This window comes from Arachis hypogaea, chromosome 13, assembly GCF_003086295.3.
Source record: "Arachis hypogaea cultivar Tifrunner chromosome 13, arahy.Tifrunner.gnm2.J5K5, whole genome shotgun sequence".
NCBI lineage: Eukaryota > Viridiplantae > Streptophyta > Magnoliopsida > Fabales > Fabaceae > Arachis > Arachis hypogaea.
Genome location: NC_092048.1, coordinates 145,277,795 through 145,288,161, shown reverse-complemented (window position 1 = coordinate 145,288,161; position 10,367 = coordinate 145,277,795). Strand labels below are relative to the sequence as shown.

General features: G+C 31.6%; 3 protein-coding genes across 4 annotated transcripts; all 3 read left to right on the top strand.

Moving 5' to 3' along the window:
* Positions 1-846: 846 nt before the first annotated feature.
* Positions 847-1,776, top strand: LOC112792685 (uncharacterized). Of its 2 annotated transcripts, none has more exons than XM_025836009.2 (3): positions 847-1,061; positions 1,122-1,292; positions 1,431-1,776. In XM_025836009.2, exons 1-3 carry the CDS (start codon positions 957-959, stop codon positions 1,512-1,514), a joined length of 360 nt encoding a protein of 119 aa, XP_025691794.1. In that variant the 5' UTR covers positions 847-956; the 3' UTR covers positions 1,515-1,776. The 2 variants fall into 2 exon arrangements, with proteins under 2 accessions (XP_025691794.1, XP_025691795.1); XM_025836010.2 differs by having other exon boundaries at positions 889-1,061; positions 1,441-1,776.
* Positions 1,777-2,072: 296 nt separating this feature from the next.
* LOC112792684 (constitutive photomorphogenesis protein 10) lies at positions 2,073-5,338 on the top strand. The gene is made up of 5 exons (XM_025836008.2): positions 2,073-2,445; positions 2,874-4,572; positions 4,674-4,747; positions 4,877-5,024; positions 5,099-5,338. The coding sequence occupies exons 2-5, from the start codon at positions 4,359-4,361 to the stop codon at positions 5,194-5,196; spliced, it is 534 nt and encodes a 177-aa protein (XP_025691793.1). The 5' UTR covers positions 2,073-2,445; positions 2,874-4,358; the 3' UTR covers positions 5,197-5,338.
* A 65-nt stretch (positions 5,339-5,403) lies between these two features.
* Positions 5,404-8,992, top strand: LOC112784166 (probable CoA ligase CCL12). The gene is made up of 7 exons (XM_025827291.3): positions 5,404-5,433; positions 6,107-6,387; positions 6,549-6,678; positions 6,785-7,039; positions 7,904-8,002; positions 8,205-8,411; positions 8,618-8,992. Exons 1-7 carry the CDS (start codon positions 5,404-5,406, stop codon positions 8,729-8,731), a joined length of 1,116 nt encoding a protein of 371 aa, XP_025683076.1. The 3' UTR covers positions 8,732-8,992.
* The last annotated feature ends 1,375 nt before the right edge of the window (positions 8,993-10,367 follow it).

Genomic DNA, 10,367 nt, shown 5'->3' with positions numbered 1-10,367 from the left:
ATTCGAAAAAATGAGAACCAAATCCATTAAAATTTATAGTTAATAGATTCGAACCAATTCGAACCGATTAAACCTATATTGAATTGATTGGGGTCATTAATTAGTACCGATTGAAAATAAAATAAAATAATCTAAATACTATAATAATAATAATAATAATAAAAAAGAAGGAGTACATGATCAATTTAAACTTAAATAATTATTATAATTTAAAAGATTTAAGAGTTAAGAGATAAATATGTATATATATTAGATTTTATTTATTTTTTTAGTTAATATTACAACTAATCGAATAATTAAATTGGTTTACTTTTGCGATCTCAAAACCAATAACCAAATCAATTAAGATCAGATTTGATCGGATCTGATCTAATTGTATTTGATTATGCACTAGATCTAGAACCAATATAATTAGGTCGGGTCAGTTTGGGAAGGTGATCGAGTTACCTGTGAATACCCCTAACTAAAATGATTAGTGCAACAACCTATTATTGTACAATTAAACTCATGAATATCGAAAGAAGGTGAAAATTCAAGTGTAGTTAATTTTATGTAAAGTTAATAGTTAAAAATTATTAGATAATAATTTAATCAAACCTGCTAAATTATTTAATAACTTTTAGTTATCATCTTCCCATAAAATTAAATTAAAAAAAATATTGAAATTTAAACATGAAACTAGATAAAAAGAAAGATAGTGAAATTTAAAGATGAAAGAAGTTATAAATTTAATTGAGGTTAATGTTTTATTTTATTATTTTATTATTTTTTAAGGATTTTTTTCGTGTAAGTATGTTAAAAAAATAAAAAATAATATATGCACATAAAAGCTGAACTATTAAATTCATTATTATGTTTATTATTTAATATATATTTAGTGATTAATGTAAAAAAATTAAATAGTAGAGGAAACGTGATGTTGGTTTGGTAGGGGAGTGAGTGAGTTGTGAGCAGCCATGGATGCAGGATCAGGAGGAGGGTATGGATATGGGTGGGCAGTATGTGCTGGATTCAACGCCGCCCTTGCCGCTATTTCCACTAAGCTCCCCCTTCCTCATCAGGTTTTCTATTCTATTCCTTCCTATTTCTCATCAAATAAATCCTAACTTTTTGCATCACAGTTTCTTAGGTACGCCTTTGTGGCCCTCTTCAATGTCACCATGTGGGGATGCTATGTCAACAGCCTCAAATCCCTCTCTTCGCTTCAAGCAACCGTCACCAATTTCGCCACTAATTTCATCTCTTCCGGTTTGGCTGGTTTCTTCTTCTTCCACGAATCACTCTCTCCTCAGGTACACACCACACCACACCACACCAACTGTTTGTTAATATGCCACAAACAAAGGACTTACTTTTCTCAATCATATTCTTGTTATTTCATCTGCCTGTCATTGTTCAACATGTTCTCATGCAAAATAACTCTTCCACAGTGGTTTGCAGGTGCCTTACTCATCATAATTGGTGTAGTGATTCTTAGCAAGTCAAGTGTTGAGGAGAAGCTCAGAACTGATTAGATGGTTTGGTTTACCATAATGCCTTGCAATACAGTTTCTTGTTGCTTTTTGCCTTTGCCGAATGGATCTCTCTGTTTGCACCCATCTTGTGTATCTTTTGATTCCCCATCTTACTATGATTTCAAGCTTCAAAGTTCATCTGGTGACAAGTTTTTACAGAGTGATAGATATAGAAATTAGCAGGTAAAAAACAATGTTCTTAATTGGCCTTAATGTTCATGTTTTACTTATATAAGAAAAAACGTTAATATTACACAAGCAATCTTATGTATCTAGCTGTAATTTCACTTATCCTGATGCTAATCTGACCATCCATTCCAGTCCCTACTGTTATTTCTAAGAGACAAAATATCTAACTAATAAGCCTAACACCATAATCATTTTAAAAGTTTGCTCAAAAGATCAAAAAAGAAGGAACCTGTTAGTGATATTGGCATGACAGACCTCATTCTATTTTCAAAAGATGGGAAATCATCTGATAAAGCAACAGGTCAAACGGTACATATAGCAGCAACTTTTATTCAGACTGCTTCATTTCCTAAACAAATTTCACACTAGTATTTGTGTAGCTATAGGGCAAAGGATCAGCGTGGGAACTGGGACCTTAAGCTGAACAATTATACAGGAAAATCTAACAAAATGCAGACCAGGAACTTGGCAACACAAACCCACCTGTTCTGATTTTTCTTCTGGCTTATATTATCTATTACTTTCCACTGAAAGGAACCCTTTTCTTCCTGAAATATATCATTATATCCAAACGAATTTAGAAAATTTGTTATCAAATTCTTCAATACATTGGAGTATTCTGGTCCCGGGATTTCTTAGAGAGCAATTTTCCTTGCGGCTTGAAAAACGTGAAGTGCCGATATTCATTCATCAGCCACACAGTCTTCTGGATAGACTCCAAGTATCACCCTTTTGTTGAATGGTGTGTCTCCACTCGCGATTCCTTTGATTTCTGAGTATGCTTTAATTTGACAAAATCCTGATCATGCATGTTCTTGATACAATGCACTTACTTAAATTCAATCATTTGAATAGTTTTTCCTCACCATGACTCCATGTTGCCCCATCAACAAAAATCAAGATTGTTGTTCCCGTTTTATCTGAATCATGGAACAATATTTGATCTTTTCCAAAATCCCATCGTTGAAGCTAACCGTATAAATGTTAAATAATAAATATCAAATTAATTACTATCATTACCGTTTTCCTCTTAACTTTTCATGTTCGTTGAATCTAGGAGCATTTGTAACATTTCATCCTCTTCAAGAATTGTGTTAAACACCAATTTCTGATAACATTTCATCCTCTTGAATTTTTGGTTCATCCCACAATGGTTCCTTCACTTTCAAGCTTCTGCTAAGTACAATCCTGTGAACAAATTGAAAGAGCAATTCTTTATTGTTTCCAATGTCTCCAAAAGATCACATCATTGTATCGAGCATAGAGGTAACGTTCAAGATCAAGAAACCAAACCAGTAGAAGGTAATAGGTTAAGGCGGCATCAGTGTTCTTTCTTCCTCGTCACGGTGAACGAAGAATGATTCTCCGTTTTAGTGTTCTCCCGAGCCCAAATTACAAAATGTAGGAAGAGCAAGAAACTGATTTTCTCTGATTGAATGCAGTATCATGGAAACTGCCGTGAATAGCTATTTATAGGTTTCCCAAGGCGGCACCACCTGGCCGGTTGGCCGATGTATCTCTTTATTGTTACTAGCGGCCCAACAGGCATGAGTTTGTTTTTTTGTTGTTTCGATTTTTTATTGTTTATGAGAAATTAATTTTGTTTCTTTTGTTAATATATTATTTATTTTTTAAATTTATTATATAAATATTTTTTTGTCATTATTTTAATATTGATGTAATTTTATTTATATTATATTTTATTAAAATTACTAATATTATCATGATTCAAATAGAGTATAAATAAACTATAATATATATTAGTTATTTACAAAAGATAATTTTTTTTAAATGTCATAGATATTTATATTTGTTTTTATCTTTTTTTTAAATAGTAGGCCAAAAGAAATGAATATGTTTATTTTTTTGTTTTTAAATATCAAACTCTAAAAATAATTAATAAACAAAATTTCATAATTCATCGTATATTTTCTTATCAATAATTTCTTGAGTCTTAAAAAGTTATCAGATTTATTGACCAAACAAATAATTATATAAATGCTTCAAACTTATTCAATTTAAATGATTCTCTATTATAGAGAAGAATTTAATTAAAACTTATAAAATTGAGATATCTTATTTTGCGTTAAATTTTTTGAAAAGATAAAAAATTAATATTAATCCTTGTTTGTCATTGACAAAACGTAAATTAAATCACATTATATTTGATTTGTTAGGTAATTTTTATTCAATAACAATTACCGATATTGTTTTAAATACAACATTATTTTAACTTTTTTTCTATTCTTTTTAAGAAATTAATTTTTTATATTTTTATTTTTAAAATTATAAATTTTTAATAAAATAATTTAAAAAATAAAAAAATATTTAAAAGTTTTATAAGTTATTTCACTTTTAGAATGTATGAAATTTATAAATTTCAATTAAATAAGATATTAAATAATAGTTTATTCATAATTTTTGAAATTATTTTTAAATAATATTAAAATGTATTATATATATATTAATTTGATGTTTTAAGTTTTAACAGTAAAATAGTAAGTAGAAACAACAAAATTACTATTACTATCTCAAAATAAATCTGAACAATCAAAATATGAAGACTGATAAAAGTGATGAAACACAGTCCAAGTGAGTACGCCAAAGGCAAGGCAGGGTTATCGAACCACACTCTAGTAGTGCCTACGCCAATTGATGAAGACATCATCAGGAGGAGGAGGAGGAGGAAGACCCTCTTCCAGCTCAGCACCAACGTATTCATGGGCGCCGACAACTTCTGTCTCAGCATCGGGCAAGAGGATACATAGGGAGATGGTGGAGCTCAACAACGACCCTCCTCCACACTGCTCCGCTGGCCCCAAGGGCGACAACCTCTATCACTGGATTGCCACCATCATTGGCCCCCCTGGTATGCTTTGCTATGCTATTTCAATTCAATTTCTTTCATTTCAACCATTCAAATCTTAAATTCATACATGCTCTCTCTCTCCCTCTTTCACTTGTCTACAGGAACTGCATACCAAGGTGGCATATTCTTCCTTGACATCATCTTTCCTTCCGATTATCCCTTCAACCCTCCCCAGGTACTCCTAATTGATCATCTTCACCATGTTTTGTTTACTAGAATTAGAATACTTAATCCTGTGTAAACTGATTTTGTTCTGAGTAATTTAATATGTAAGTCCTGCCTTGGATTCTTTTAACTGTTTTAGGTAGTATTCAAAACTCGCATTTACCACTGCAATGTTGGCACTGATGGTCATGTTAGTCTCGGAATGTTGAAGGATGGTTGGAGTCCAGCACTAACCATTACCAAAGTGCTAACTGCAATTAGATCACTTTTAACAAATCCTGATCCTTGTAAGTTCTTCCGCTCTCTTCTCAACCCCATAATGTGGAATAGATTTACTTAAGAGTTATGATGGTTGTTTCAGATAACGCTGTTGTCCCTGGCATTGCTCACTTGTATTTGGAAAACAAAGCAAAACATGATCTTGTTGCTGGAGAGTGGACTGCTCGATTTGCCAAGTGAATTATTCAAGCCTTTTTTTTCTTAACTTCTTCTTTTGTATCATGTTGTTCAACTATGTCTATATGTGAATACTAGTTCTTACTTGTATCTCCTTCTCACAAGCTTCAATAATAACATAAAGCAAGATGTTGTTATTCTCAAATTCAATCTATGTTTTCAATTTGTGATTCGCAATCAATTCTACTACTTGTCAAGCTCAATCAACATATGGAATGTTATGTATTAACAGTGTCTCTGGTATATTGAGCCAACTCATACTATTGCACTGTTAGATTAGGTTTGGGACTTAAAACGGAATTTGTCATAATATTAGTGTCTCATAGTTGCTCTGTCCATTAGGCAAACAGAAAAAGGTAGTCAATCATCCCATTTAAATGTAGTTAACATTTGTCAGAACTATAAAAATGGCAAGATAACAAGTAATAAGATTAAGTTAAAGAGTGCCTTTTTAGTTAAGAGGATGAAAGTGGAAAGCTTTGGTTTTTTAATGTATTTAATGCATAAAAAGCTTAAAGAATTTATATTTGATTTATATTTTTTTATTTAAATTTTCTATTTTAGTATCTTTGAAGAGTTCCTTTCGAGTATTTGTTAGCAAGATTTTTGTTTCTTCAATGTATTTTCTGTTCACTGATTAGAATATTTATTTTTGAGAATTTTACAGCATGTCCCTTTCCTTCAGCCCTCCAAATGATCACATCCTCAAGCCACCCGCCACTATACATTAAAAGTTTAACTTTCAATTCGGTAGTAAACTGATGCCTAACATAAGAGAAAAATGTCTTTAGCATCACATGGTCATCATTGAGACTACAACTAATTCTGCACTCACTTGTCAACAACTACTCTCTATGAATTACTACATTTCTTAGTCATTCTTTTCCCTTTTAAGAACAACATTACAGAATAGAATAATGCCGAAGCTTGCTTGCAAGAAGAAGCTGTAACTCAAACTTGGAGAGTGGAAACGGGAAAGAGCATAAGGGAGCTGGGAGTTTGTGACTTTGTGAACGCAGGCTTATCGGTGGCAGAAGCCATTGAATTTGATGCTTTTTTGAGGGAAATTCTCTCCCTTTGTGTTTTCTTTACAGATATCTGGTTCCATATTGTGACTCGGAGAGTGCTGAAGCCATCGCAGCCTCATTCATTGCACCATCTTGTTTATTACTCTCTACATCGGTTCCCTTCTCTGTAAGTACTCTTAACTGTGTTTATCCTACGCACACGCTGATATCTTTTATCTGTCTCTCCGCCTTTTTTTTTATTTTTATTCAGATACATTAATCTAACGATATATCTCTATAGTATGTATCTGTCACTATTTAATGTTCATTGCTGAATTTTGATTCCAGTGAACGGGCCAGACGCACCAACTTGGGCCGCCTCATGGAAACTTATGGTCCTAAGCTCTTGGGAGCTTCCTATAGAGAACCCATTACTAGCTTCCCCTTCTTTCACAAATTCTCTGTTGAACACCGTCAGGCAATTTCTAACACTTAACAGTCCCCCTCTTCATTTTGGTAATTTGATTATGTGCTGTTCTGGTTTGTGATAAAAAATAAAAAATAATCTCTTGTTATTGCTGCAGGAGTATTGGTCCATTGCTCTTAAAGAACTCTCAGTTTCATTCATTGAAGCTCCAAGGTGCATTTTGGATACTTCTCATCCCTCAAAGCCTGGAGGAACTTGGCTTCCCGGAGCTGTCTTGAATATCGCTGATTGCTGCCTGCAGCCGAGCACCCACCCCTACAAACCAGATGACAGTTTAGACATTGTCTGGAGGGATGAAGGATTTGATGATACCGAGGTGAATCATATCACGCTCAAACAACTTCGACAGCAAGTAACGTATGCTCTTATGATTACTTCACTTATCATGCTGCTATTATTCTTTTCCTAGTTGTATCTCACACTTTTGTTCTGATTTTTCTTTTCCCCATTTGAAGTAGTTTTCAATCTGTTTTCTCTTTTCTAACGTGTTTTAACCTTTGGATACAGCTACCCTGAAAGGGGTAAAGTATTATTTTGGTTCCCAACGTTTGGACTGAATCCTAATTTGATATCTAATATTTTTAACGTCCTATTTCAGTTTTAAAAAAGTTTTAAACATGTTTAATGTTGTCCCACAATTAAATTTGACAGGAACAATTAGCATATTGAAAAGTCAATAATGTTTGATTTCGGTACATAAATAAAATCGATCCACTAACGATCACCGATGTAAAAGATTTTCCTTTGATTCTGGAGCATCGATGATTGATTGATAGGGTTTGGGATTTTTTTTACAAGAAGGAAATCGACAAGAAGAAGTGTCATAAGAAGGTTTTCGATATATTTCTCTAACACACGGAAAAAGATATGACTTAACAATAATGTTATTAACGTCCACTTCTTTTAATTATTCGTGTCAAATTTAATGATAGGATAATATTGAACCCGTTTGAAACTTTTTGGGATAGAAACAAGACATTTGAAATGGTAGGGCCAAATTATGATTTGACTCAAATGTTGAGGACCAAATAGTACTTTATCCTATTTTAAAATATTTGTTCTTCTATACCAAAAAATAACATAATCCATTATCCATCATATTTCAAGAACATGTTCGCATAAAAACAACTATTTGTTTGCAAATGGAAACTCAAAATAATTGGGAATGGGGAATAGCCTATACGGAATATGATTTGAACTATGGATTCACTAGCAGGTACTTAGGAGACATGGAGATATAGTGAAGAGAACTGTTGGTGGGTATTTTCTTGTGCAAGGAAGAGCTGATGACACCATGAATCTTGGTGGAATAAAGGTATCAAATTTATGGTGTTAGAGTGATGTATCTTTCCATGACTATGGCATGAATAAACTTAATAAGAATGTGAGCTACTATGTAAATTTGTAATTGAAGGGTCACTCTGAAAATTCTTAAAAACTCACATGATCATTAACATTCTTGGAAGGGCTGTTCTTCTTAATTACTTGGAATGTTGTGTTAATGTAATGATATGCAGACAAGTTCTGTAGAAATTGAGCGTGTATGCGAGAGGGCCGATGAATGCATTATGGAGACAGCTGCAATCAGTGTCGCTCCTGCAAGTGGAGGCCCTGAACAACTTATTATATTTGTAGTTTTGAAGAAAGGATACAGTTCCGATGTAGAAACTCTGAAAAAGAAATTCTCTAAAGCCATTCAGAGCAACCTTAATCCTTTGTTTAAGGTTTGACACTCATGATTGCTTTTAAGCAATTACAGTCACAAATATGAATAGAATGTAGATAGTTTATTGCCATGCAAAAAGTAATATTGGCTGCCATATGGATCCATATTCTTGAGTTGTGAAGGGAGATCAAAACCTTTTGGAATTATTCCGATTTGTGATGATTCGGTTATCGATTAACAATGGCTTTTGTTATTACATAACAGGTAAGCGCTGTGAAAATTGTGGCCGTTTTTCCTCGAACAGCTTCGAACAAATTACTGAGGAGAGTTCTGAAGGATCAAATGAAGCGTGAACAATCACTTCACAGGAGAATTTAGCAACATCATCATTGGTTTCCAACAGACCAGAGCCATGCAAGTTGCAACGAGATTCAGTTCAGTCTCATAGAATCTATTTAACTGCATGAAGAAAATTTAATGTCCTCATTGAAGAATGCATAATTTGTATACTACTAGAATTTATCAATAGTAAGATTTAGTTAAAAAGTATACTAAAGGATATTAGTTGAGAGGATGAAAAATAAAAAGTTTTTTTTTCAATTTATTTAATATATATGGAACTTAAAAAGATTACATTTACTCTCTATTTTCTATTTAATTTTTTTTATAACATTGTTAACAAGATTTTTTCTTTTGATTTCTTAGATCATTTTTTTTAAAGTAAATAAAAAAAGAATAAATTTTAATATAACTATATTATGATGATTACAGTAAATATGTAAATATTGTTAAAATTAAAGTAATATTTTTTTATATTTTAGTAATATTTCTTTAAGTAACATTAAAAAAAACGTTATTTAACAATAAAAAATATTATTTTAATTTTAATAATATTTTTAAAATAATTATAACCAAATATAGTCTTCAAACTTGAATAACATAAATAAAAATGGCGGCGTATTTGGATGCTGTACTGCACGTTTCTTTTTTCTACCTTCAAATAAGCTAGACTTTTTAAGTTGTCTATTAGTACTACCTAGGGTTAAAGCCAGCTCATGAGCTAGTTCGAGCTCAATTCGTTAATAGCTCGATAAGTTAAGCTCGTGAGCTAGTGAGCTAAGCTTGAGTTTGGAATTGAGCTCATAAACTAAATGGTTTATGAGCCGAGCTTGAGCTTGGATAAGCTCAGCTCATTAGCTCGTGAGCTGACTCGATTATTTATATATAATTATTAATACACATATCCTATATGCATTTAATCTATATTTTTAATATTATATATATACATATGAAATAATACTATATAACCATATATATTAATGATCTTAACTATTTAAAATTTCATATTTATTTTTTACATATAATTTTGATGTAGGACATAAATAAAAAAATTATAATTTATTGATAGATAACAATATATAAAATTACTTTTTTAAAATATTTTTTAAAATATATAAATTATAATTTATTGATATAGAATTATAGATTATGTATTATGTTTCTATTATTTGAGCCAGCTCGTGAACTTTCGGTGAGCCGAGCTTGAGGCTAAGAAATAGGCTCGATTGTTAATGAGTCGAGTCATGAACCAAACTCAATTTTTGTGAGTCGAGCTTGAGCTTGGTCCAGCTCTCGGCTCACTTCCAGCCCTGTTACGTAATAGAAAATTTTCTATATAGACTTCTTTCAAGTACTACTTATATCAGAAAATAAAAATTACACAAATACCTCTATTTGAATATTAAGACATGTTCAATTTATTATTCATTGGCAAACCATTGTGGTTAACATTTTGTATTATATTTTGTTTTTTCTTCGTTTAAATTGAACTTTACAAAGTGTGGTAAGTAATAGGCAGAACAATAAAATAAATTAGGATTATCAAAGTCGAATGCAATTTTAGAATTGTATTTATTAAAATACTTTTTTTAAAATTTCTAAGTGATTGATATTTGATAGTTGACACATTTACATAATAATTTATATATATAAAAAGAGAAATCATTTCAATAAT

Coding starts and splice junctions, on each gene's coding strand:
- LOC112792685 (XM_025836009.2), top strand. CDS start 957: ATGGATGCAGGATCAGGAGGAGGGTATGGATATGGGTGGGCAGTATGT. Junction 1,062..1,121: donor AGCTCCCCCTTCCTCATCAG/GTTTTCTATTCT, acceptor TTTGCATCACAG/TTTCTTAGGTACGCCTTTGT. Junction 1,293..1,430: donor ACGAATCACTCTCTCCTCAG/GTACACACCACA, acceptor ACTCTTCCACAG/TGGTTTGCAGGTGCCTTACT.
- LOC112792684 (XM_025836008.2), top strand. CDS start 4,359: ATGAAGACATCATCAGGAGGAGGAGGAGGAGGAAGACCCTCTTCCAGC. Junction 4,573..4,673: donor CACCATCATTGGCCCCCCTG/GTATGCTTTGCT, acceptor ACTTGTCTACAG/GAACTGCATACCAAGGTGGC. Junction 5,025..5,098: donor TTTAACAAATCCTGATCCTT/GTAAGTTCTTCC, acceptor TGGTTGTTTCAG/ATAACGCTGTTGTCCCTGGC.
- LOC112784166 (XM_025827291.3), top strand. CDS start 5,404: ATGGAATGTTATGTATTAACAGTGTCTCTG. Junction 6,679..6,784: donor TCTCTGTTGAACACCGTCAG/GCAATTTCTAAC, acceptor TTATTGCTGCAG/GAGTATTGGTCCATTGCTCT. Junction 8,003..8,204: donor TGAATCTTGGTGGAATAAAG/GTATCAAATTTA, acceptor AATGATATGCAG/ACAAGTTCTGTAGAAATTGA.